The sequence below is a fragment of the Micropterus salmoides genome, unplaced genomic scaffold (genome assembly GCF_014851395.1).
Source record: "Micropterus salmoides isolate LMB-PRFRI ecotype aquatic unplaced genomic scaffold, ASM1485139v1 Ms_hic_scaffold_4, whole genome shotgun sequence".
Classification (NCBI taxonomy): domain Eukaryota; kingdom Metazoa; phylum Chordata; class Actinopteri; order Centrarchiformes; family Centrarchidae; genus Micropterus; species Micropterus salmoides.
In genome coordinates this window covers 14,462,206-14,490,180 of record NW_024043372.1, presented here as the reverse complement: position 1 = coordinate 14,490,180, position 27,975 = coordinate 14,462,206, and the positions used below count along the sequence as shown (strand labels likewise).

Below are 27,975 nucleotides of genomic sequence, written 5' to 3'. Positions count from 1 at the left end.
TACTTAACATCACTTCCCCAACGCCTGGAAAGCAAACACGCACCTGAAGCTGTAGAGGAAGAGAAGTGAGATCGATGTGAGCGACTGTCTGCAGAAAGCTGCCAGCTGTCTGCACCTGGAGCCTTTCGACCAAGAGCGCGTGCTTCTTTTTCTGCTGCTCCTTCTTCTTCCGAGGAACTGCGAGTCAGCAGGAGCGCTCACTTTGTCACTGATTTGCTGGGACACTTCTGCAAAGTCTGCGGAGTCATCTGGGTATGGAGAGACAACTGCTCTGACTGATAATCGGATTTTTTCCTGCATATTCTTCTTTCTGAATAATGGTAAGTGTGAAATAACCTACATTCACTTTGATCATGAGATCGTGTTCGTGATGTCAAAGTGTTAAGTCTGGTTCAAGTCAATCAATGCATTTACTAAAATAGCCCATAGAGTTCATCCTTCTGTCTGGGAGAATGTTTCTATCAAAGTGTGATCAAAGTGATCATCTTCTAAATAAACATAACTTCGTATTTATTTGATATTTAGATCAAAAAACTTAACTAACTAAATATTTCATTATATAAAATACTCCCAGTTTATTTCTCCACTTTTCTTTAATTTAAAGATGAGAATATTCAAAAACGTTTATTTTCATATAATGTGAGTATTAGAGAAAACAACAACTAGCAGACATAGGCCTATGGGTATTTAATTTTTTATGCTAATTCTCATACAAACAGAAAATGCTTTGTATAGACAAACCAATGTAAAAGTAAATAAAATATTTTCTTTTCCAGTACTGTTGGAAATCTTCCTGTTAGCTGCGGATACTGTCACATAATTTTCCATATCACCATTCTGCTCAGCTTTGTTATTCTTTTTTATTGTAAGAGTCATAAAGAAGAATAAATCAGTTATTTGTGCCTCACTGAGCTCTTTAAAACATGTGAGAGGGAGTGTGTGAGGCACCTTCTCTTAGATTGAGCTCCTTTGTTTTTCTTGGTGCCGGTTGAATCAGTGCAACACTTTTTTGCTCGGCTTAAGTACAGAAGATTACACCCAAATCACTGGCACCCCCTCAGCAGCCATGCAGGGACCCTCATTAACTAAATTAAGGGGAGCCTCGCTAAGCATTTTTCAAAGGCTGGTATTCATATTTTTCAAGGAACCCTTCATGGCTCCAGACTAGAAGCTCGCTCACTGTGTTTCCCCAACTGTTTAAATCACCTTTAAACATATCTGTCAGCTACACAGTTGGAGGAGTGAGAGTTAATGGGGGGGTCTGCTCTTTGGTTTTTGAAAAATATAAATAAATAGATTTTAAACAAAGAAATCTGATATTTAAAATGTAATGGTTAACTATGAAATATGTGTGATCATAACATCATTTATTTTTTTAAATCAAATTTAAATTAGCATAATTTGAACTATAACATTTAGCATCTTCATGGATGGAAAGGAGCTTTTTTCCCCCCTTATCATCATAGAAAGTTTAACTAGAGTAAAATGCCATAAACCAGCTCTCAAAAATGTCACACTCATTTCTAGATTTTATCAAATAAACTGGACATACATCTCTCCTTGTCAGCGTCTATAATCTGAGATAAACCTGCAGGGGTAATGGCCAGCCAAAGAGCAGTTCTTAATTTAGATAGTTGCTGTATCAGATTCAAGGCTGTGACGGATCATAAATCTCCTCTCCTTTATATACCTGCATTTTAAACCCCACAAATAACATTCAGGGGTCTTGATGGAGTGGGATGGGAGGTGTGCTCAGAATACATACCAAAGGTGTGTGCTCGGGTGTGTTTGATTTAACACTGTGGTTCGTCTCTTAATAACATTAGGCCCCATTTCTGGACTCGCTCTCCTGGGCCGGGACCCTCTCAGTCTCTCCCTCTCTCAGCCTTCATGGTTCCTATTACTGGCTTTAATAAATTGTGAATAAGCGGCAGCCCAAAAGGTCCCGGGCTGTGGAGAATTCCCCATCCTGTAGCGCAAGGCACCCCCTCTTAAGAAAACACAAATTAATTCCAAACCCCTCTGTAGCCAAACGTTTGTGGAATGATAAATATTTTTATAGGAAGCTCTGCTCTTCCTGACTTTATCTGCACCAATTTCATTATATTTCTCCAGAACAGCACAGTTCTTGATGTCTGTTAGCTTCTGTGCTTCTCTCTCCCTCGCTCCCATTCTCCTCCTTTCTCTCTCTCTTTCTCTGGGAGTCAAACAGCCTTGATTACACCAGGGAAAATATATTCAATCCATCCTCTTAGCCTGGAAAGAAGGTATCATCCCAGTACTAAAAGCTAGACTGGGTGTTTATTCACAGTGTCAATGTAAAAGTAATTTAGCACAGTTTCATTTGCTGCACTGAAGTTAGAGAGTTTGGTGTTTGACGCCTAAAAATGTTCTGTGACACTATCAAATTAATTCACACACCATCTTTTGTCTTTGCCCAACCCAAGTGTACAGAGCAAATCTATGCGGTCATCATAATCTCCCAATTTCAAAGAAGAGATATTTACACGGCTGTGTTCCAATATTGTGTACATTATGTTTGATCAAGGTGACAAGTATCATATATTAGTGTGTCCGGGATTTGATAATGAGAGAAGTAAACTTAAACAGTGCTATAGGAAAAAAAAAGTAAAATCTGTAAAAAGGTCAAAGGGTAATGACATACCGGTACCATTGTACTACAAAGAAGTACAGCAGTTGCAAGGTAATTTATTGTACAAATTATAGGTTAATAAAATCAAAATTTCAGTTTCTTTAGTGAGTTTTAGGTTTCAGTTCATGGAACGACTTCTTCTGAACTTTATACAACTTCAGAAGAAGCAATTATGAATGTAGTCTGATATGTGCAGCTGTCTGTACAAACAGCAAGTCTGACTAAATCCAAACTTTGTAAAAACTCTTTATCAAAGCAAAGCATTAAAACAACCGCAGATGTTGATGTTGCTAACCAAAGACAATACAATAAAGATGAGAAAATATTTCTAATAACAGAGCTGCGTTAAAAACAGTTTTGTTGGCTCTCTTTTTTCTTCTCATTTTCTCTGAGCAAATTTGAAAGTTTTTGTCAGTGAATATTTGCTTTGTGTTTTTCTACAGTAATGTTTCAGCATATGTGTGTGTGTGTGTGTCTGTGTGTCTGTGTGTTTGTTTGTGTGTGTCGTGAGACATCGGTCGTTTGTGAATCTAAATCTGCATATACGTGGCATTGTGTGTAGTGAAACAAAACATCCGGATTGAAACATGCTGGTGACGCTACTGGTTGATCTATTGGCTCTCGAACAGTTTGATGCTCGAAAGTTATCTCCCTAAATGTCTTCTCCTCTCCCGCCTTCCCCTCCCATTTTTTAATTCCCTTAAGCCCCAGAGAGCACCCGGGGAGGCCTTGTGGTGGTGTGTGTGTAGGTCTCTGTGTGTGTATGAAACCCTAGGCTGTCAGCACACAACAGCTGTCTCTCTGTCGATCTCCGCTCCCGTTATCTCATCTTGAGGACAGTGAAGCCACACACATCGCAGCATATAGCCTGCAGTGTCCATATTTCACTTTTCTGTGCTTAATGACGGTTTGGGTACTTTCCACTAAAAAGAGATTTAAGAATTCTCCGTGGCTCTGGAAGTATTTTTTTAGGTGTCAGAATTTTTCTTCAGCATCACATTTCTTCGTTGAATCTTTTCCTGAATATAGTTATTTTCCCACCAATTTCTGTCTTTTAAAGCCGACTCATGTTTAATATTGTCTAATCTCATTTGTCCTGCATTCTTATCTCTCCAAAAAGTCATAAATCACTCTCTCGCTTTCTGTTTTCTCTCACTTTCTCTGTCTCTTTCTCACATACACTCATACTTACACAGTAAATCTACCACTAAAGGAGTAATTGGACCTCAGTCCGTCTGTAACGCCTGTGAGCTTCAGCTCACAGCAAGCTCAGTCTGGCCAGCTGTTAGCAACTAGGGCGGCCACTTGCCACTATCTACTGAGGAGACTGATAGAGGGCAAACCTTTTATGTCCTAATGACTAATAAAGCAGCCAGTTTGAGAGAGAGTGTGTGTGTGTGTGTGCGTGTGTACATTTTTGTACATACACACACACACACAGTGTGAGTTCATTAGAGAAGACAGGAGCACTCATGCAGTCAGGCGTGTGTCAGTTGAGTGTGCAAGCGCGTGTGCGACCAACCTCCCATCACCGGACCAGATGTTTTTTACCTGGGAGCCAGACCACCATCTGACTGGGGTCAGCCCAGTCCTCCAACCCCACACCCGCTCCTCCTGGCTGCTGGGAGGTCTGCCAGCTGTCCCTCACTCTGACCCCCGTCCCGGGGCACTGATTCTTGGGGAGTCAAAGTCTGGGCCTTGGGGTAGGTGGTCCTTCTCGGATTTGGCAATATTACTGGGGGAAATTATTCGGGGTATTAATAGTGTGTGTGCGAGGATATGGGCAGTGGAGGTGAGTAAGAAGGAACGAAAGAAAGAATTACGAAGAGAGGTAATTTAGGAAAGACTGAAAAGTGTGTGCTGGAGAAAAACAGGGTGATAAAAACACTGGCATTGTTGAATAAAGAGGTTTTGATTACTGAGGGACAGAGGGGGGTAGCTTCTGGAATTAAAGCAGTCTTGTTGCAGAGAGTTAGTCAAGTGGAAAGGAAAGGCCACCAAGTCTGGGAGGTAAAGTTACAGAGTGCAGACAGAGTCGGCAACAGGTTCCCTGCTGCCAGAGATTAATTGGAGGCTCTCGTAGAAGGACTTCTGTTTCCTTCAAAGGCGTTCTGTATCTGTCTGTCATTATAAGACTTAACTGTTTGTTCACTTTTAATTTAAAGATCTTCGGTATTAGCCAGGCGCGTTTATGTGTGTGTGTGTGTGTGTGTGTGTTTTGGTGATTTGAGGAAAAACTTGCAGAAACTCCTGTGAGAGTTAAACCTGTCAATTAAGGCTTTAATTGCTTACGTAGGTTTTAAACAAGTTGCCCAAGTTTCCTTGTCTTTGGTTGATAATGTAAACATTACAGCTTAATTATTGTAAGCTGAGGAACGTTTGCATGCTGGCTGTGTGAAACCCCATTGAAATGGGTCGCTCCGATCGTAAACAGGTGATGGAAACATGGAAACATCTTACTCCTGTGTTTTTGCTTTTTACTGTCTCAGCAAATGTCAGACTTGGTATGTGGAGTCAACAAAAACACAAGAGATCACTGTTAAGATTAGCATTTTTCCCAATGTCAAAAGTAATCCACTGTTGTTCAGGGATTTTTTATTTTTTTTGCTAATGCATGGCTTTGTCTTTTTGTAAACAGAAATATTCTGATTTAATTTAATTTGATTTAGGTTTGGCAACGAGTTGTAGTGTATCAAGTATAAACATATTTGCACAAATAGGACCTCAATTAGAATAAGGCTAGTGTACTTAATAGTCCGTACATAGACCAGTAACATTACTGACAATTATAACAAGTCTCGCTCATATATGATCCTCTATGATGCCAGAATATGTGCATACTGAACACACAAACACACACTTATATTTGCCTCTTAATGAATTATCTGGTTGCTGAGGTTGTGGTGGGTTAAGATTGTCTGAGCATCTGTCTAAATGTACGTGTGTGTAGTTGGGATTAAAATTGAAGGCCAGGTTTTAAAAATGGGAGTGGTCTGAGCAAGGGCACTGGAAGTAGGAGGGTAGGCCCCTGGCCCACATTAGTTTTAAATCGTGAAATTTGCTTTGCCAAGAAGGCATGATCCAGGCAGACAAAAACACCATGTGGCTTTAGCATACAGTGATCACATTCAATCTTTATTATAACAGCAACTAACATAATACATCTTACATTGTCTACACATACTAACAAAGTATTTTGCCCAAGCATCCCTTAAAAACGACCATTAGATTGTTAATAAAAAAGTATTTAAGGAGAAGGCTTATTCATGTTATAAAGCCTAATCTACACATAATTATAACCTGCTTTGTTTTTGCTTATGAATATGGACGTAGATGAAAACATTTAACTATAATTCTAAAATTTATACAGATACTGAAATAAAAGTTGCTGTATGATTTATCTTTTTACTGCAGTATGCCCTGTTGAACTGTCAGCTGTGCACCCAAGGTGGCTAAAGAGGGCAGGAACTGGCAGATGGCACCAATTTCCGCGAAACCTCTGATAGTGTCACACAAATAGTGGGCCCTTGTTCTGTGTCTTTTATCAGTGACTGAGAGAGAGGGTTTGTGTGCAGCAGTTAATCAACCCCCAACTTTGCCCCAGGCACTTTGGCAGACTGTCAAATTGAGGTCTCCAGGTGGGGTCCCATATGGCAAGATTACAGACCAGCAAGTCACCTTGTCAAGCAGTTGATTGAGAACCATAACATTTCAATAAAAGGTGAAAGCATCAGATGGTCACCGCAGTGTGGGACCGGACTCTTGTCATATCAAGACTCAGACAAATACTGACACTGCACACATATTGACACTGTAAACACAGATGACACACACAACATCATATTGAAAAAGTGATAACTAATGTAAAAAAGTGGAACAGCTTGATTTTCAAGACCAGAAGAGAGAAGTGGAGTAGAAAGGTAACATAAGGAGGTACGTATTTTTTTTTTAGATTTGGCCTTAGTCTTTTACCATATAGTGGTGCTTAGCACTCCCCCTAGAGGCCTGGAGAGCTTAGCTGTGTTGAATAGACCTGCAGCGTTTTCGGGGTGTGTGTGTTTTTGATTTTGCATTGCCTCTGCATTAGCAGCATGTTTTCTGTTAATGTATTTGTTTTGGCTTTCATTTGCAGCACATTTCCATTGTTGTATGTGTTTTTGAATTGGCATTGTTTTTTGAAACTGCAGCACGTATCTCCTAATAGAAATGCTTTGGGCTGCTGTAGCGCGTTTGTCTTTCTAGGCCACCATAGTATTTTTTTTTAACTGGATCAAATTACATCTAAACTTAAAGCACAATACACCGTCCTGTGATGTAATCCATCAGCACAAAGGCTAGAATTTGATATCCGTGAAAGACGCAGTGGTCTAGCAGAACCCTGGGTCCCAGGTGAAGCTGGTCGGACTGGCCTTGCGGCCCTCTGGCCCCTTGTGGCCCTGCTGGGTTTGTTTTAGCTTTAGTTTCAGCCCTCAGCTCTCCACATCTCTGCTAAGCTGCGCTCGTCTTCCCTCCGGTGTCCTGCAGTTCCCATGGCCTTGTGCACCCTCCTCCCAGGCCTCACCCTGAACCAGGAAGTGCCTTCACTATCACGCACAGTTTTTGTGTTTGTGTGTGCGTGTATGTGTGTGCATACAGGACTGTTGCAGGGATGCAGCTGAAGTCAAGAGGACCCTGAGCAGGCGTCACTTTAACTTTTGATCCCTGGAAAGTACTAGGAAATGCAAAGCACAACAGGACTTTCCTTATTTTTCCTCTGTGCTGGGGGATCAGTTACTCTCTCTTCACAGTCTGCCTGCAGTAAAGGTCAGATCTAGGTCTCTGATGGCTACAAAATCTTAAGGGTCATTTCTGATGTGGAAAATCATAGGAAAACCAATGATGAACATAAACACGTGGCTTAGGTTAAAAGTACATATTTTTAATTAACTTAAACAAAAAAAACTAAATTTGTTGCTGAATTTGGGGCTTTAGTTATAATAATTATCTTCACAAGCAACAAATTACATTAGAAATCTCCAGCTCATCTCCAATTTGTCTCTATGTTTTTGTCCATGTCTTTTCACATCACACAAGACTTTTACTGACATGACAAACAGTAAATCACCTTCTTAGTTTCACATTTACAGTCTGTTTTACTTATGTCAATTTCCGGTCCCTAACGCAGATGTGCAGGTGGATGTTGTGGCTGTAGAGTCTTTGTGACTGCTTCATGATACATATAAATACATATTTTCCTCAAAAAGCACTGTGAGCTGTCCTGGGTGTTTTTAAAGTCAGGAGGGTGGCTCCGTCATCTGGAGGAGACATAACAATAGATTAGTTTTCTCTGCTATTCTGTCAAAAATGCTGTTGTTAATGACACGAGAACAATACAAAAGATGCTGTAGGTCGTCTCAGCTTTTGTGATGCCAGTGACGGTAAAGCATACTGTCTCTGTTTCTTTCTCTTTTTCTCTGCCTGTACTTCCCTCACAGTCATCTCTCTGCTGCAGCAGTGCTGCCGTAAACCCCTGCTGCCCCTATAATTCAAGACTGTCATCTGTCTCTGTCGTTTTGTTGTCAGCGAGGTCAGGGGTCAGGCAGTTAGCTGCAGCTTTGCCAGACTGGAATGGCCCAGGGTTGGAGACAGAGATCGAAACAGAAAGAGACGGAGGGAGAGGGGATTGGTCAGCCTGTTGCATTGTCATGTAGCACAAATAAACACTAATTTTGCTGAACAAAAAGCGAATTACTTTAAGATTTTGTTGTTTTCTGTGTGTGTTTATGTTCCAATACTATATAACCAAAAGTATGTGGACAGTGAAACATTACCCCTACATGTGATCTTTGAACAACCCATTCCAAAATCATGTGCTTTAATATGTTGCTATACACACAAGCGAACTATTGTCTGAAACATGGTTGCTTGCTGTAGAATTAAGATTTCCCTTCATACGAAATAAGTGTCCAAACCCAACCCATTACAAATAGTCCAAAGATACACAGAAGTGTAGTTAGTGTCCACATACTTTAGATCACATTTTTACCTGAAGGTTTCCCAGAAGAATTTCAGTCACCCACGGAACACTTTACTTCAGATTGACTGGTACCTTTTGTGGTTTAGCTTTAGGGTCTGCTGTTGAACAGACTGACCTCGTTCAGCTTCCTGCTTAGATTAATTCATCTGGCATTGACCTTTTGACCTTCACCTTACTGAGCCTGGACCTCTTCTTCCCTCTCTTCTTTTCACCCTTTTCTCTCTTTTATCCCTTGATTACTTCTATTAATGGGGTTGGCAATATACAGTAGAAAATCTAAAAAGTATATGTATTCTTAAATAATAATAGTGCAACATATTATGATACAATTCATTTTCTGAATGTTCACATGAAAAGTATTTATAGATTAAATAACCATACAGGTCTGTTTTTGTTTAATTAAGTCAGTTAAATACCTAACAAATTAATGTATTTGATCAAGGTTATGCAAAAATCTGTGAATCCCATATTGCCATAAAGCAGCCTTGCTTATTGATTTGCACCATTGCCTGCAACAATCTAATGCAACCAGAGATTCACTAAAAGAGATAGCAACCTCTGTAGAATTTGTATTGCAAAATTTCTCCTGTCTCAGCCTGTCATTCAAATTCATTATCTCCTGTCTTACACAGCTCTATTATCTCATCAAATAACCCAACATACATGAGAAATTCTGCTGGAGATTCCACACGCACTAAAAAAATATTTACCCTGTTTGTTTCCTGGTTCATTTTGTTGAAGTGGCTACACCCAGCGCATGCATGACACCAGTGCCAAACCGGTGACTGAGTCAGCAGTGGCATAGTGGAGAATTTTATAACATCTCTAATGACCACACTGATTACAGTACCACATTGACCTTTTTCTTTCTGTCTATCCTTAAACCTATTCCCCTCATCATGTGCATGGAGAAAATATCCACTCCACCCTCCTCATCCTGCAGCAGCAGGGCCTGAGGCACATTGCTATGTGTCAGTCACTTGCATACCTGTGTCCTGATGGTGTGTCTTTGCTATTGTTTTCACAGGAGAGTTGATGGCTCGAGAGGAACCTGACTAACAGCAGTGTGACGGGATAAAGAGAATAAAGCTCTCTGCACAGAGGCAGGTGAGAGAGCAAAACTACAAAGAAAAGAGTGCTCAGGATGAAAAGAGTGGGCCCGGTGGAGTTACTGCAATCACCCAGTCTGCCTGTGAATTCAACAGATTATATATCCTCAAAATAAACTCTTGCATAATTATAAAAATGGTCATCAGGACTGCACACCCTAATTTTTGGGAGTGAGGAGACTTAAAGAGGAGACACTTAAAGTATTCAAAATTGTCAAAACCTTTTATAAGACGTTTTGGTTGGAGAGTCTCCTTCTACATAGCAAACTTTCTCTAGAATTGTACAAAAATTATTAGTAAATAATATTGGGGGGGGGAACTCCGTTAGATTAAAGTTATTTAATCTTATTTAAATCTCTCCTAACTGGTTTCACTCTTAATCTTCTTTGTTCTTGTCTCATTCACAGGGCTTCTTATTACCTATTTCAAAGTCATCGTACCTACTGCAGGTGAGTTTTTCATGGCATTTGTCACTGAAATTGAAAGTTGAATTGCAGAGTCTATGTGTTTATAATTCTAAGAATAAAAACTAACTTTTGGCTAGGAACTGCCACATCCTTTAAAATCATTGAAAATGAATCTGTAAACTGTGTTGTGATAATGAATTTCAAAGCCAGGGTAGGTAACAGTGGATAAACTTGCAAACGACAGCTAGATTTTGAAAGCATCCAACTGAAAAAAATCCCCCCCTCTACCTTCTGGCAAAAATGTTCTTCCTCAAAGTCAATTCTAATTGTGACAAACACAGGAGTTCTGTTGTAACAGACACAGACAAGGAGAACTTGTCCCCAACAATTTCCTCATTATTTCTCCATTCTTTGAGATCAGGTGACGGGGAGAAGTGTCATGGCTGCATATGGACAGACTCAGTACAGCCCTGCCCTCCAGCCCGCAGGGCCATACACACCTTACACTCACCACACGCAAGGCTACAGCATGCCATCTTACAGTAAGTATAAACAAAATATATGCAGTATCTTAATGATCATCTGAAATGAAAAAAACTTTTGCAATGTGATTGCAAGGCACACATGAACAGCTAAATCTCAGATTATATACATCACATTCTGCTGGTTAGTGTAACTCTGTCTAATTCTCTGAAGTGCTCACATTCTTTTTTTATTATTACGGTAGCAACAACACACAATAACAATACAGCACATTGGGAGACACAAGGGGGACACCAGCGGGAACAAGACACATAACAATGACAACCATTTTGTAATATTTAAATAAAACTAGCACATTGTGTTAGAGAGATAGACTGGCATGTGTTATGTGTTGAGTTCAAAGCTGGTGATCAGGGTTGTGGAGGAAAAGTGCTCACATTCAAGAAACAGACACAAACAAAACCCTGATAAACATGAATTAACTTGCAACGAAGACATAACTTGTTCTATCAGCTTACCAATCAAAACAGAGTTCTCGCTACAGTGGCAGTAATCTCTCCACAGTGGAAAAAATACAGACATAGTTAACATTAATTAATCACATAATCCATCCATCCATGTATCGTCAACCGCTTATCCTGTGTACAGGGTCGTAGGTAATCACATAATACCAAATGTAAATTATTTGCACGTATTTCTCCTTATGTATGAATAAAAACAGTAACAATGCATAATGATCAGTTTTCCATGAAACCTAACAAATTAATTTTCTGCTTAATTGCATCTCTCCACACTTAGACATTAAAACAGAAGATGGCCTGAGTCACTCTCCAGGACAGACGGGACTACTGGGCTACTCAAACTTTAGCAGCAGTCCTCCCAGTCAGGGTCTCTACAGCTACTCACACACACACGGTTAGTCTGAAACACGGTGTGGACCGAAGGTATGGACACACTGTCACACACACTGGCACCCAAACCTTGTACTGTATATACCATTTTTGATTTCAACCTTACTGGAAGGAGCATCCATTCTTATGCTGCCTTCCTCAACTCTTTTCCTCCTTTTTTTCCTGCCTTTCTCTTCTCTCCTCATCTTTCTGTCTTTTCCTCTCCTTCTCACTGCCACACCTGTTCTCCATTAGCTGCGGTCTGGACTCCTGGCGTCAAAAGTCTCCCCACCCCTCCTCTTTTCTCGGGGTCAGGCCCCTTTTCTCCACTCAGACCAACAACACAGCATGCGAGCGCTTGTGTCTGTTAGAGAAACATATAGGCAGGGAGGAAGAGAAATAGAGAGGATGGAAGAAAAACAGTAAGAGAAAGAGACAACAAGAGATGGGCAGAGGATGTCTGCCGAAAACAAAACCTCAAATGAAGACGTGGTATGCTTGGGAGTGTGTGCAGCTCTCTGCCCACGCATGGCTGTATGTGTTTGTGTGTGTGTTTCTTATTGTGTGTGTGTGTGTGTGTGTGTGTGTGTGTGTGTGTGTGTGTGTGTGTTTGTGTGTGTCTGTGTGTCTGTGTATCTGTGCTGTACGCATTCCTCAGTCGTCCGGCGCCCAAAGCATGACTTGCTCAGTGCGACTTTATGGCTTTGAAAGCAGCGTGAAATTGACCTTGTGTGTGAGAGGGGAGAAGTTAAGGTGCATTATACAGAGGGGTGAGTAGTTTTAATGTTGCAGGCGGGGGGGTGACCCCGTTTCCACTCTATGGATGAGACAAAGGAGCGACAAACAGGAGTAAACAGTAAAAAGATGAAGTGTGTAAATGTGTAAATCACAGCTTTTTTCATTTAAAAAAGCTGGAATATACAGTTTTTATAAGTACTTTAATAATTGTAATATGAGCTAATCTCTAAATTTTAATGGGCCCATGCATTCACATAGCATCTGTTTAAGAGATAGTATTTTCTTTTATGACTTTATGGCAAATAAACACACTGATGATGTTTCTTTCGCCAAGGTTTATTGGGTTTCACCAAGAGTAGTTTTATTCCCATAGCTGTACACCAACAAAAAATTTAGCTTATTTTGAGTTTATTACGGGATAAATCCGATATATGAGTGTTCAGATAAGCAGTTTTGCCAAATTATCTAAACCACTTTATTTGGAGGTAAAATCAGAAGTCAGCGCACTCGAAAAGTTAGTAATAATCCCTCAGGGGCAAGGTGCAGGAAAAGTGGCAATCAAACGTAAAACAGGTTTTAAAAAAAAACCCAGGTTAGCCAAACTGATTTAGAATAGATGACGTAGATGAACAATACAGTTGTTACCCAAAATGTCCATTGTAAACATTTGTCCCAGTTTACTGGCCGACTCACACATTTTTCCTGCATAACGAGGGATTATTACCGACATTTAGAGTGCGCACACTTGTGGTTTTACCTCCAAATAAAGTGGTTAAGATAACCAAGCATAACTGTTGGTTTATTTACAACCTGTTTCATTGTCTGACCGCTTATAGTAGTTTCTGCCCTGTCTGACTTCATTGTAGGGATTTCACCATGTTACCAGATCTCAGCAACTTTTTATCATAACCAATAGAAATGAGGGCCAAAGTTAAAAGAAGTGACTCATGTTTTAATTAACTGAAATCATCCTTAACATAACTGAGCATTTGTTATCAGTTTTGCTGACAATCATATCTCATCATATGCAAGCCTGAGTCAGGCCCCGATTTGAAGGTTAGATATGATATAATGTTACATCATGTCTTGAAGTTGGTGGAGCCCTGCTTTAATAGCTCCTGCAGAGATCGGCGAATATCCACCCAACATTGACAATATTGATCATGACAGTTCATACTTGACCCTGGATTAGTAGTTCGACAAATATCAAGTCAATGTCCACTTACTAGCCTTTTCCAGAGCTTTCATTTTTCAGCCCTTCCCAGATAACTGTAGTTTTCCATATCACTTCCTCTTTAACAGAATATTCACATGTCAGACATTATACAGGAATGTAAATATTCATGTAAACACACTTTTGATGAAACCTCTTACAAGTCAAAAGCCTTCAATGACTGTGCTCTGCTAGAGCACGACTGTTGAACCAAAAAACTGTTTTTTAACAGAGTGTAGTTTGACTTTGAAAGACACTGTTCCCAAACAAAATAAATTTGTTTGAATAGTTTTATGCATAAATCATTAACTGCAAACTTCAAACGGTAATAAACTGCCACAACAACCAAATGTTTGTGGGATTTCAGAATGTTTCCATGTCATCCATTATACTGTACACAACACACAAGCACGCACACAGAAAGCCATCGAAAAACTTATGGTACACTGTGTGTACAACCGAAACCAAATGGGGACTATGGGAGCCTTTTTGTGTTTACTCGAGAGACCTCCTGTATTTTCCTTTAGTCGCTTTGAGGATTGTTGTGTTGTCCGGGGAGGTTTCGGTGTGGTTCTTCCATTGAGTCATTATTCTTCTGTTTGTCATGCACTGTGGACTGGAGAAGAAAAAATGGGGAGCAAAACAAAGCAATAGTGGACTGATGAAAGGATGGAAGGAAGACCTGAGGAAATTAATCTTTAAACATACAGTATGTCATAACAGTTAAAGTCGTGACAGAAAAGAGGAAATCTTTATCAGCGCCAAGGGCAACTTGTTGGACAATTAGCAGTCAGACAAACAGGGCAGGTCCTTCAGAGAAAACAATACTAAATCAACTTCAACCCATCGCTACTGAGTACTTAAATTAAATAGTAGTATAATTGTTTCTCCTGTGTATATAGTAAAAACCACCCATTCAATAAACAGTTGAAAACCAAGCATTCATTTGTGAATGTCATGTGACCTGTTGTCTGTTTGAATAATAGATGGTCTAACTGCAGTGTACACACGAATTTGCAAAAGTAACTGTCAACTTATGTCTTGCCAGAAAAATGTGTTACTTACAAACAATAAATATGGCCAAAACATGAACATTCGCCTGGTATATTTTTGAAAAATTGTGTAATAACTGTTGCATATTAGTTTCTTTTCATCAAATGTACAGTTGCAGGTATATTCTAAGCGTATTGGAAGATATTCAGTTTCATTATGAGTTGGATGATGTTTTTGATGGTTTATTGCATAAAAATATAGCTTTTTTACCAGGCAAGTTCATATTGCTTCAAGACAAAGCAATAGTGGACTATTGAAAGGATGAAAGGAAGACCTGAGGAAATTAATCTTTAAACATACAGTATATCGGAACAGTTAAAGTCGTGACAGAAAAGAGGAAATCTTTGTCAGCCCCAAGGGCAACTTGTTGTACAGCTAGCAGTCAGACAAACAGGGTAGGTCCTTCACAGAAAACAATACTAAATCAACTTCAACCCATCGCTATTGAGTACTTAAATTACATAGTATCAATTGTTCCTCCTGTGTATATAGTAAAAACCACCCATTCAATAAACAGTTGAAAACCAAGCATTTATTTGTGAATGTCATGTGACCTGTTATCTATTTGAATAATTGATGGTCTAATTGCAGTGTACAAAAGCATATCCAAAAGCAACTGTCAACTTATGTCTTGCCAGTAATAATGTGTTACCTATCTGGGGCTATGGATAGTTGCCAAATAATCCTATCTGCATGTATTTGGTCTGTGGGAGGCGCACCTGGAAGAAACCCACGCAGGCATAGAGAACATGCAGATATCCAGAAAGCCCGCTGGTTGTCCCACAGGTTCAAACCCAGAACCTTTTTCTTGTGAGGTGACAGTACTAACCACTATACCACCATGCCAACTTCATACAGACATTCATAGTTCCCAGAGGATTGATTCTATTAACTTAGGAGATCTTTTGACCCATCTGTGATTTTTAGTGAAATGTTTTAACAGCTGTTGGATAGAACAATGACATTTGGTACAGATATACATGTTGCCCATGGGATGAATTGTAATAACCTTTAATTTGTCCAATACTTAAGTTAGTTAACAAATACCTTGTTGTCTTATCACTAGCAGCTGCACTTTGTCTTACAGGCTGATCAGCAAATGTTAGCAATAAACAAATCACACTAAACTAAAATGGTGAACATAAATATAAATAGATAAATGAAACATACCTGCTAACCATCAGCATGTGAACATCCTCACTGGGAGTAGGTTAGCATTTAGCTCAAAACACCGCTGTGCCTAAGTACAGCCTCTAAAATCTGGTAGCAGTCTTGTTTAAACGTAACTGCATGGTTATTAAGCACTGTATCTGTTCACTGATTTTCTTCTGCCACTCCATCAAGTGTTGAACACCAGTAAGGAGCTCTCCTTTCCCTCTATGGTTTTTGACTGATTGAAAAGATAATGGAGGGTGTAAATACTGTCTAAGTTTAATAATATTACATGAAGCTGTTAAGAAGTTATATGTCCTTTATAAGAAGCCACACACAATGCACTCTCTTGCCCAGTTCATGTCAAAAGTGAATCTGTTGGCCCATGGCCAGCCAGTTAATTTCCATTTGTAACATTGTGAGATATCCAGCTAACTGACAAACAGAAGGAATGGAAGGAAAATTAGAAATGCTGTCCAGTGCTGCGGGTGGAGGTCATAGATTACAAGAGAAATAATTAATCAGACAAACAAACATTATTGACTGACTCTATTGCTTGGACAAAGGCATTCCTGCCTTGGCTTGGTTAGACTGAGAAGATTCCCAGAGCAGCAGACTTCCACACCTATATTGTTATGTCAAACATAAATCTCACTCGCAGCCCCTGCAGCACCGAGTTGTCACTGATTTTCACAGATCAGATAAGATGCTGTGAAATTATATATGACGTTGAGTCATCAATGCAAGATGTAAATTTCTATTTGTTACTGCATGGTGGATTATTACCTTCAGTTTGATCTTTGTCTTCACATCATTTCTCAGGTGGTGGTATTTCATCTGGAATTTTTCAAGGCACCCATGCGATCTCCACTTCAACGCCATTCAACTCCACCCAACAAGTGAGTAATGTAACAAGAAGACATCCGAAGAGTTTCCACAATAGGATACAGCCATTTCTGGAAGGATATATAGGATGTAACTTAAATTAGATATAAAGTATAACGTTGACTTTCTAAATATAAATGTGTCTCATTTTTGAATGCAAACATACATTTTTTAATCACATTGACTAATTTAAGTCATCGTTTACATGTTGACAGGAGTTTTCAGCGTACTCAAGCTACAGTCAGAGTCAGTACTCTCCGTATTATAACTCACATCACTACAACAGCCCCTACCTAAGCAGCAGCAACATCAGCCCCGCTGCCATCACAGCTCCGTTAGCCTATCAGCATCCAGAACACCCCATCATGCTTCCCAATCACAGCCCAGAGTCACACACAGGTAAGAAGTAACGACTCACCTGTGCTTTTTGTTTGGATCTTCATCATGTTTTTTTTTTAATGTATATTCACTTTCTACCCGCCTTAAAACCCTACCTCACACAAAAGCACACACAATATGGGTTGTACTGTACAGGGTGAGGTGAAGGGAAGCCATGTACAACATGGGTACCCACAAAAAAAACTTACTGAAAGATACTAAAAAATAATTCAAAAAAGTCTCTTTGAATCTAATCTTGTAAAGTGTGTGTTGCATCAAAATTGAAATTATAGGAAGGTTTTTGACTACTTAAACATACTCTTGACTGAATAAATCAAAGCGTGAATCTGGATGACAACTTTGTTTTATGTGTGCATGTGTTCTAGGGGAGTACCACCCGCCGCCCAGTCCCCCCACACCAGGTAAAGAGGAGGGGGTCCCAGCACGGAGGGGGTCAGATGGGAAGCTGAGGGGGAGGAAAAGAGTCAGTGACCCTGCTCCACCTCTGGACTCTGATATAGAGGTAAACACAGACTCACGCTGGGTTGAAAATTATCAGTATTTCTCTTCAGTATTTGTATTTCTCTCTCACGCACACACACACACACACACACATACATTTTCATGAGGTTAACATTACATATGTGTTATTTCACTGCAGCGTGTGTTTATCTGGGACCTGGATGAAACCATCATCATTTTCCATTCGCTCCTCACGGGAACCTTCTCCTCGCGATTTGGCAAGGTACGGTGACACGGCCCCTCCCCTTTTCATTTACTGTAACAAGTACATGCTGTAGCTCATCACACTTTGACGGTAGATAGGCGTAGCTTGGCACAAAACCCTCTCAACAGCAAACCAGTGTTATCTTGCTTTAGTCAAATCACCCTTCGTCTCAGTGATCGAGTGCTTATTTAACAGTCAAAGGTTTGGCTGCCCAAGTCGAGTCCCTGACCTTTGGTTCTCATCCTTGAGCATTTTCACACGCTGACTGTTTTGCCTTTCTGCCCTCTTGTTTCTTTTCATAATGTACCGGGGTTGTTTAGCTACCTCGGCATCCTGTGGCGTGACTGACAGCCAGTGGGATCTTTCCATAACAGGCAGGCAGCTGACAAGGGGCGGACAGTGGTGCGTTTCTTGGTTTTGGCCGGGGATGTGTGTTTTGAATTCTCACGGTCCCCCTGCGGGTTGACACAAGGCTGATGGGAGTTTGAGAGCAGCGTTTCTGATCGGTTCAGCCCCTGGCAGGCCATGCATGCCGTTGTTTCTTTTTCTTTCTTTTCTGCCACGGAGAGTGGGGTGAAGAGAAACAGGGAGGAAGAGACAACGAGCGAGAGAGTGGATGTGTTGAAATGTGACTCATGTGCCAAAAATTCCTTATTCCTCCCACCACCCGAACACCCCGCTGCTGGATCCAGGGAAAGCTCAGTTGGACAAACTCTGACATCAAAACTCAGACATGCAGCAGAGGAACTAAATGAGTGACAGCGGAAAAACAGATTAACAGTCCAAAGCGTCAAGACGGCTTACAAGCTAGCAGTATTTTTTTCTTTTTTTTCTCTCCCTCCCAAACAGCTAACTCATCCTACCCTGATAATGCAATTTTTTTTTTCTGGCATGATTTATCACTACTTTACTACGTTGTGTCCCACTTTCTGACTACTTTTAATAGCCCTGGCTCTTCACATTAGCGTCAGCCTATTAAACTCTTATCATAAACAAATGTTTGGACCTATACGTAAAGGCAAGTCTGGGCCCAGTGTGCAGGAAAGACTAATGGGCGTGTTGAAAGACAGTTGTTTTCACCAGCTTGGTGAGCCAGAGGTGAATGGAGATCCACATGAGGAGCTGATTCCCTCCCCTGCAACCGCTCTTCCATTATCTCATCTATCATACAGCAACCCTCTCTGTCCTCTAGTGTGTGAATTTATTTCCCCAGCTCTGTCTTTCATATCAAACATCCTCTGCGCAAGAGTAAAGTTTGGAACAGAATGCTTTGTCTTTTCCTTCCTCCTTTATTGTCATTCTTCTATAATTCTTCTCTGGGATTTTCAGAATGAGGCTTTTATCCGCCCTTCTCTATAGAGCTTCCCTCATTTTTGGAAGAAGGTGATTACAGATAATTATTTCAATTATAAGACAAGGAGAACAAACCTTTCTTAAGCCTTTAACCCTTCCCCCTTAGTCCTTTCCATTCATCACTTGGTCTTCTGGCCAGTGTTTCTCAATCCTCCCTGTCGTCATTTTCTCCTTGTCATCCACCTACTCCTCCTACTGAACTTTTTCTGCCCTTCATCCTCAATTACCATTTTCTTTTTACGCCCTCTAATAGTCATCATTTACCCCACTTGTGTCATCAAGCCCATTTCTACCATTTTAAGCCAGAAGACAGACAGCTCTGCTTGTCATTTCAGATGCACTAATCTAATGCTCACCTTTGGCTGACACCCCTCTTCTTCTCCTGTCTCGCTGCCAAAGACAAGTCAACTCTGCCTTCCAAACAATACGTGACACAAACATACACACACCTGCTATTTTAGTCTTGAATGACAGCACGCCCACGCTGTTTGTTGGCACATCCTGATTTGCTATATGTGTTTCTCCAGGTGAGGATTTATAATTTGCTAAAACTGAAGTTGGTGTAATGTAACTCCTAGGTATTTGTTTGGGGTTTTCTTTTCATGCCTGAGAAGAAGAACAGGAGAAGTAGTGTCAAGAGAAAACACTGAAAGACAAACAAAGATTACAATGTTGTAAAGATACTTGTCCTTTTTGAACTGTTTTTGAACTATTAAATCCACTGCAGTCATGTAGAGCAAATGAAGTGGAGGAGAAATGTTTTTAAGGACCACACCAGCCTGCCAGCCCATTTACTACAAATCACATAGACTTGCTGTTGTATTTGAGATTTTTGGATGTATTTTCCCGTTGTCATTGATTTCCATTCATAAATATGACACTTTCTATGAAAATCTAATGTTTGTACAGACATTCAGGGTCCTCAGAAGATGAATCCTAATGACTTTGGTGAGCCCCTGAAGTTGACACTTTTTGTTTTAAGTGTAATGCCACAGCAACTGTTGGATGCATTGCCATCAAATTTGGTACATGCCCACAGAAGGAACTGTAATAATTTTGGTGATCCCTTTGCTTTTCATCTGGTGCTATCATCATGGTTATTTGTGCAGTACTTTGGTTTAAGTAATTGAATGCATTTTCTCAATTTTATATGTATGTATTTTTATGCATTTTAAAATGTCATGTGCTTATGCCAAATTGTAAAGTATACTTTCCATGAAAGGGGACTTTTTTATAATAGGTTTATGTCCAAATACCTGCAAAACTAATTCCCATTATCCTTGGCTGTATTTTGTGTTTACAAATGCTAGTATGCTAATAAGCTAAACTAAGATTGTTAACCTTGTAAAACATCATGCCTGCTAAACATGTTAGCATTGTCATCGTAAGCATGTTAGCATGCTGATGTTAGCATTTAGCTCGGTACAGCCCACAGAGTAGAGTCCGCTAGTGTGTAGGGTTGCCACCTTCAATACAGAAAAATAAGGGACGCCTGTCGGAGTCGGGGGGCCACACACCTCGGGGGCCCGGGAAAACCACAGGCCCGATTGTGTGCCAGTGGTGGTATATCATAACTTAAAACATGTTTTCAGGAAAGTATTAAGATTTATACCAATGGACATTATAATAAGTTATTGAATTCAAAAGTAAGTATTATAAAAAGTTATTTTTACAGATTCCCTCAGTCTCTCTCTATCAAAACTCAACAGACTAGTGGTCATATTGTCATAGCTGAATACACCGCTATGACAATACTAAACATAGGCCAACAATGTGTGACAGTGAGACCACAGAAAAATTGGATGTGAACTGTATTGTGCAAGTATTACCCAATCAGTAGATTGGGTAATACTTGCTGCGATAGAAAAGGATTATTTGCATGGGATGCTGCATTAAAGACAACATATGGGACAAACCACGTCCCGTATTGATTCAAAATGGGATATGCTATTTAGTTCTAAAATACGGGACAATTCCATATTTTAAGGGACGGGTGGCAACCCTACTAGCGTGACTGTAGTCTCTTAACCTTAGTTGCCTTATCTCTACAGCCTAAACCGGTTCAAAACCATTGGTCAGCAAAAGCTGATAGATACTGAAAGGGCTAGTTAAGCCTTGAGAAGACAGAATGAATGGATCAAACATCAGTTTAATAAAAAGGTGTTCAAAATGTTTTTTTAACTAAATGTAATCTAAAAGTCAGCAGTGAATTAAATTGGTTTAAATTTGGGAGAAACTGGCTGACTGGAACAAAGAGAGACAAAACAAGGTAGTCAGAAGAGAGATGGTGAAGATAAGTCAGCAGAGAATTTGACAGATATTTACACTTGCCTCTCCCTAAAACCTGTTTATGCCAACACAGTTGATGAGTTTGCAGAGGAAGTGAAAGGAAAACTATAGAGACAAGAAGGCGGCTCTACTGACAAGGCGAGAACAATTACATGAGTAATGATGTTTATAATAATAATCTGATTTAAATTATCTTTAAATACCAAACCTGTTGAGCTATCAATCTTGGCCTGAGTTAATGCTTTTATTATTTATTAACTAATTAATAAGGATGCAACAACGGAAATGATAAAAAGCCGTTGTTCTTACATCATTTTTATTTACTACCCCGAGCTGTAGTTTACAGATCAGTTTTCTTACATTTTATTGTGTTGAAGGCTTTGTAACTCTGGTTGATAAAGAGATTTGTTACCACAGTATATATATACACGCTGTTTCCTCCTCAAGACATAACATGTATACAGTGCATCCCCACTAAGATGCGCATTTGATTCATAGGAAGTAAATTGTGCTGGGGGATTAATTAGTTTATGTTTTGGTTCAGGAATCTAAAGAGAATTAAAAATGCAGACCCTTTTTGACCCTGTAGCAGAACTGTACAGTGTTGTTTCCAGAGCAATTTATTAATTCTAGGATTGGTGTTTGTGTCTGTGCATCAGGACTCCTCGAAGTCAGTGTCTCTTGGTTTGTGGATGGAGGAGATGATCTTCAACCTGGCTGACTCAAGACTCTTCTTTAATGACTTGGAGGTGAGTTTTTACATTTCAGGGATACTGTAAATTAGCTCATGAAACAAAGGTGTGAGGGGAGCATGTTTAGAAAATTGAAGGATTCAATTTAGTTTTATTAATATATGTCCCCTTAAACTATTAAAATACTGGACATTATGCCTTACTTCACATAAATCATACTTATTTTCGTATTCCACTCTCTATCTCAGTTTTTTTTGTTGCAATATTTTTGAAACCTAGAATTTTTTTTCCAGAAAGCTGGAAAATAGCAGCAGAGGGCATATCCAGCACTATAAACTGGCATACCATTGACCAGAAAACCTTCCCTGTAACAGTCTAGTAAGAGGTTTGACATTTTGGTGCTGTTTTCTTACCTCACATAAAGCACAGTGGCAGTCATTGTAGAAATCACCTCACACAAAATCTATCCTGTATTCATTCTTACTAAATGCATTTTCCAAACAATTTGCCCTCCTCAGTTGAGCAAGAATATTAAAAGGAGGGGTTGTTAACTGCTGGCATAAGTGCTCTTACAGTTAGACCTAACCTGCTGCCTGAAAATCCTCCGCAGTTAAGATAGACATTGATGCAACCTCTAAAAAGGGTGACTCCTCAAAAAAACTAAGTGGTCATTAAAATTCAGTTTTAATACCTGCTAGTGACTGAAAAGTTCATATGTTTTTCATCCTGCATTCCTCTTTGTTCTGACAAAGAAAAAAGATTAAAGAGGGACGAGGAGAGAGAACAAGTACACTTTGTGCCGTAATTATAGGTGGGTGTCTTAGTATCCGAGAGGAAAATTAGTCAAATGGGCGGAGGAACAGTTGAGAGAGGGGAAAGGAGCCAACAAAGCCATTTGCAAACCTGGTTCTTATCCCCTCTTTTGTTGTCAGGGCTCAGTAAATCTCTAAAGCAGTAGGCCACAGCGGGCTGACAACTGCTGTTAAGTCTTGAGGTATAATTATCTTGTCCTTCCCATGTCAGTAGATACATCAGTGGCTACGAGTGTTATCGCTGCTGTCAAAAGTGTAATACCACCAGAAGATCAAATAATTTAATCAAAGTCAGAGTTTCTGAAAAAGTAGATCCCGATGACTGTATTCAATTTAAATTTTCAAATGCCCTGTAGGCACTGAATCAGACTGCTCTGCGTTTCAGTATATATGTGAAGAGCTGACAGAGTCATTTGTATTGTAGGGTCAGTAATAGTGTAGTGCAGTGGCGGATGGCACTTGAGTGGGTGGTGGGTTGCACCCCATTGGGAATTGAGTTATGTGGAGATGGAGGGAAGATGAGGTAGCGTCTCCGTCTGGCTCAAGGCAGCTGAAAGGTGATAGGAGACCCTGGTCTGTCCTGGGTCACTGCATGACAATTAGACGTTACATTAGGACTCTGCTTTGGTTGTATGTGTATCAAGCACGGTCTGCATGGTTGTGTTTGTATCACTGCATGTGTATTATGTGTATGTGGAAGATACAAGGCTGCAGGACATGATGGATTATCAAAATGACAGAGAAGTAAGAGAGATTTTAGGATTTTTTAGGAGACGGTTATAGTTAGACATACTTGTGTATTTGCTCCTGGCCTATGATGATGGATTTAAGCTCCTTGTTTTTGTTTTCGTCGAACATGTGCAATCTTAATAACTGTTTTCAAGTTTCTGATTTAAGTGCATATTGTTGAAGGTGCTTTGGCTGTAGCCACATGTTTAAGCTACAGTGTGGTTTTAATCCCTGCGGTTTGGTTGGATGTATTAACTTCCAATAGAGAGGAACAACATGCACACCACTTTGCCTGTCAAAGACAATGGGCCTTTCTTCAGAGGATTTTTTTAAACCAAAATGTTGGACGCACTATAAAAAATGCAGATTTACTTTACTGTAATTTACTGTGTGGTTACACTTGAATTGCACAGCCATGTTGACTGTCCCGCATCTCTGGCGCCTCGCTGTCCATGTCCCGACACCTTATTTCCTCCTTCCATGTCTTTTATTTTAGCTCATTTTTATGTCTGTAGCTGCTATCACTCCCAGAGGCTCCCCTAAAGAGGAGAGACCTGCCTGTACAGGGCTCCACTCTGAAATGGATCTCTTGACATATCCGCTCTCCTTTTCATTTCTCAGGAATGTGACCAGGTTCATATTGATGACGTGGCATCAGATGACAACGGACAGGACCTGAGGTAAAGCTTCTACTGTGTTACTGTGCTTGGGTCTCTGCTGAGAGACAGTTCTGCTGTGGCTTGTGCACCAGACTTGCCCTCTGGGTTTTAGTGCACAGAAGGAAAAAAGCAGTATGAAGAGTGTGTTCTTCTGTGTGTGTTCATGCATGCAAGCATGTGCATGTCTTTTATTTTCCTGACTTCCACAGCCATATAATATGTCACAGCATTATCCAACGCTTTCATTTCTCATCAAAATATCTCTTTATCATTCACTCTGTCTCCCTCAGTCCAGACTTTTTATTGCATAAACTTGTTGAAGCACTTTAGGATACTTTTACAGTGATTTGAGAGAGCCAGACAGTACCAAAGTACTTTTTTGCCATGATTTCTTACTGACAAACCTTCATTCACAGCTAAAACACAAGTTAAATTTCAAAGCATGTCTTGTCCCTGAAATTTTTGTGGTTGAACTGGCACACCTCCCTAAATCTGATGAATGGTTTAAGCACTTCCTTCTTGTTCATAACCTGAATAGTTGAATCAATTCCTAGAGCTAGAAACTACATCCATGAACATACTGTAGTTCTAAGAGTATCCGCTCTGTAACACGGATGATAATGCTGCTATAAGATGTCCCGGAAAATGCAGTTTGTGTCTTTATGATCTATATCCTGACTGTTTCCTGTATTATAATCCTGCAGCACTTACAACTTTGGGTCGGACGGCTTCCAGAGCCCAGCAGGGGCCGGCTCTCTGTGCCTGGGGTCAGGGGTCCATGGAGGGGTGGACTGGATGAGGAAATTGGCTTTCCGATACCGCAGAGTCAAGGAGATCTACAACACATACAAGAATAATGTTGGGGGTAAGCGCTGCTCTCATTTTATTTAACACTGATGTGTACAGGCAACCTAGATGCTTATATTAGCTTACTTTCTCTCAGGTTTAATAAGGGTGATATGTGGCGAAATTAGACCAAATGATGGCAGAAAATAAGTCATAGTGAGATAATGTTGCTTTATGTTTTATATGTCTCATATAAAGTAATACAGAAACTGCTTCAGAAAAGTGCATTTTGTACTTTTGAAGCTCCAGTTTGTGCATCAGCCAAACCTCTATTAAAGGTGAGGTGTGGTGAGCATACGACGATAAACACTTGCTCTCTCCAAGAAGAGTCTTTGTAAAAGTTTATTACTGACATATTACGTATTAAATTGATTGAATGATTGAATCATGTGGTGAAAATGCTAAAGGAAGGAGACAGGTTTGTTTGTCAACTAGGATAATGAGTCAAAAGTTGTTGTTCAGTATGGACCCTTGTGCGTTGCTGATTACAGCTGGCTGCTTTAACTTTGCTGGAAACAATGTGTCTGAGGTTTTGGCTAGAGGATGTTGTGTGAGAATCATCCAACCAAAAACTAAATGAGATCTTTTATGCATTGGAGCTATACGGGTTCATGTCCTCCATGTTTTGTTACAAAGACCAAAGACTAACCATCAATCTTGTGCTTCTCCCTGATTGACAGGTTTGCTGGGCAGCCCGAAGCGAGAGGAGTGGTTACAGCTGAGGAGAGAGATGGAGGTCCTGACTGACCTGTGGCTGACTCAAGCACTCAAAGCCCTGGCTCTCATCAACTCGAGGTCAGTTCATGCTACCATGACTTGATTTACACCAGCAGGTCAATTAACATTAGCTGTTAGCTGTACAATATTTTGTTTTACTATGATTTTTCTCCATATCCCATTATGAGTTGAATTGATCTTAATTGCAGATATAAATGTGTCTGTCATGTCCTGTTCCAGGCCAAATTGTGTGAATGTATTGGTAACCACCACACAGCTCATTCCAGCCCTCTCCAAGGTGTTACTGTATGGCCTGGGCTCAGCTTTCCCCATAGAGAACATATACAGTGCCACCAAGACAGGTGAGGAACATTTAGGGAAGAAGGGTTTAATGAGAACATGATTCAAAATACAATCAACGTTCTCCCACTGTTCTGTTTAATTCCCAATGCCAATGCATTTCCTGTCTTTCTTCAAATGTACTATTTTAATATTTTAAAGTCTGATTTTCCCTCTTTTCAAAGGCAAAGAGAGCTGTTTTGAGCGTGTCTCTCAGAGGTTTGGTCGGAGAGCAGTATATGTGGTGATAGGGGATGGAGCCGAAGAAGAGGCCGTGGCCAAGAAGGTATAACTCAATCTGGTTTATTTTATGACTCTGTCTGTTGAAAAATGGGCCTCAACTAATCAGTTAACCTTAAGACACACTCGATTTCTGCAGCTTCTGTGTCTGCGTTTGTTTTGTTTTTTATAATCTTTGCATTGAAATCTCAGACTTTTTGACAGTACAGCTGTGTTATACTTTTGTACATTGTAGGCGAACATGTTGTCCTCATGAACAGTACTTTGTCAAATACTACAACCCCCCTCCAAGCCACAGTCTATATTTTCACATCTGCACTGCATCTTCAGGAACACTTCAAGTTGCTAAAGTATGCCTGTGTTAAGTTAGCATGTTTCACATTAAACCAGTATTTTATTTTTATTTTATTTTTGTTTTCTCAGAAGAACATGCCGTTCTGGAGGGTTTCCTGTCGGGCCGATCTGGAGGCTCTGAGCCATGCACTGGAGCTGGACTACCTCTAGAGGGCGCCAACTCTCAGGCTCTGCTCTTCCACCCAAATCATGAAAAGCTCCTGGACTCCTGAGTACAGCTAATGAAGGTGAAGGTGCACCCTAGATACTGATTCAGAGTCAGTATTGCTATTTCAAGGTTTGGTGCAAGGCATTTTGATCCCTAATGAGCACCCAAGCGAACAATTTCACACCAAAGCCAAAGTAGGTGTGAGGATTTCGAAGCAAGGTTGCAGTCTATCTATGACACATACACATGAAGCCAAAAGTGCTGGACCAAAATAAAAGACCAAATTCAAATAAGGGACCAAAGCTTCATAAGAAACACCAGGGAACGAATGCTGCAAATACTTTTTTAAAACCTCTTTAACTGTTTTAGATTCAGTTCATCTTAACTCTATGATGCACTGAACGCTAAATTGTGCATCCCATTTCTTGAACACAGTATGTCCATATGGATGAAAAGATCAGATTTTTGTTATATTTTGTTTGTTCTGCTGTGTCTTTTTTTATGTGTTGTGAGACTAAATCCATTTTCCCCTGACCAATACTATTTTAAAAACAAAATTAGAAACAAGAATTAAAGTTATGATGTTACGTGGGATAGATTTTGCCTTTTATTTTAGAATTGTTTTTATTAATATGTCAGCTAGAGAAATGTCAGATGATGTTCTCCTCATAGGTAGAGGTTATTGAAAATGGTCTGATTGTATTTTACCATTAAACAGTGAGGTATTTATTATTAGTTAAATTTACAACAGAATGAGGTATAAACAGTTCGGCAAAAAATCCCCTTCAAATGCCAAAAATATGTTTTAATAAGAAGTTGTCTTGAAGATGCTGTATTATAGGCTGGTGCTCAAATCTTTACTTTTGATTCTGGGTTGTACATGTTGTCATGTTTTAACTCTCCTTCTTTTCTGTGCTTGTTCAATTTCCTAATAACCTGTTTGTAATATAGATGAACTGGTATGGTTGTGCATGTGCCGATTACACTGTCTGTCAGCTTAGCTATGATTTGTATATAATGCTTTATTGTCGTTATTGTTGTTAAAATAGATTAATAAAGATAAATTAATTGCATTGTGGGGAAAGGTGAGTCG

At 39.9% G+C, this 27,975-nt stretch overlaps 1 protein-coding gene across 1 annotated transcript; it reads left to right on the top strand.

Moving 5' to 3' along the window:
* Positions 1 to 27,966, top strand: eya2 (EYA transcriptional coactivator and phosphatase 2). Its single transcript, XM_038697370.1, has 16 exons — positions 1 to 320; positions 9,697 to 9,776; positions 10,186 to 10,227; positions 10,607 to 10,727; positions 11,467 to 11,583; positions 16,537 to 16,613; positions 16,815 to 16,998; positions 17,364 to 17,500; positions 17,639 to 17,722; positions 22,006 to 22,095; positions 24,201 to 24,259; positions 24,943 to 25,103; positions 25,765 to 25,879; positions 26,042 to 26,163; positions 26,326 to 26,426; positions 26,804 to 27,966. Exons 4-16 carry the CDS (start codon positions 10,625 to 10,627, stop codon positions 26,882 to 26,884), a joined length of 1,431 nt encoding a protein of 476 aa, XP_038553298.1. The 5' UTR covers positions 1 to 320; positions 9,697 to 9,776; positions 10,186 to 10,227; positions 10,607 to 10,624; the 3' UTR covers positions 26,885 to 27,966.
* Positions 27,967 to 27,975: the final 9 nt, after the last annotated feature.

Excerpts from the sequence above, each read along its gene's own strand:
- eya2 (XM_038697370.1), top strand. The coding sequence starts at position 10,625 with ATGGCTGCATATGGACAGACTCAGTACAGCCCTGCCCTCCAGCCCGCA. Across the intron at positions 10,728-11,466 it reads CTACAGCATGCCATCTTACA|ACATTAAAACAGAAGATGGC; the intron begins GTAAGTATAAAC and ends CTCCACACTTAG. Across the intron at positions 22,096-24,200 it reads TCTTCTTTAATGACTTGGAG|GAATGTGACCAGGTTCATAT; the intron begins GTGAGTTTTTAC and ends TTCATTTCTCAG.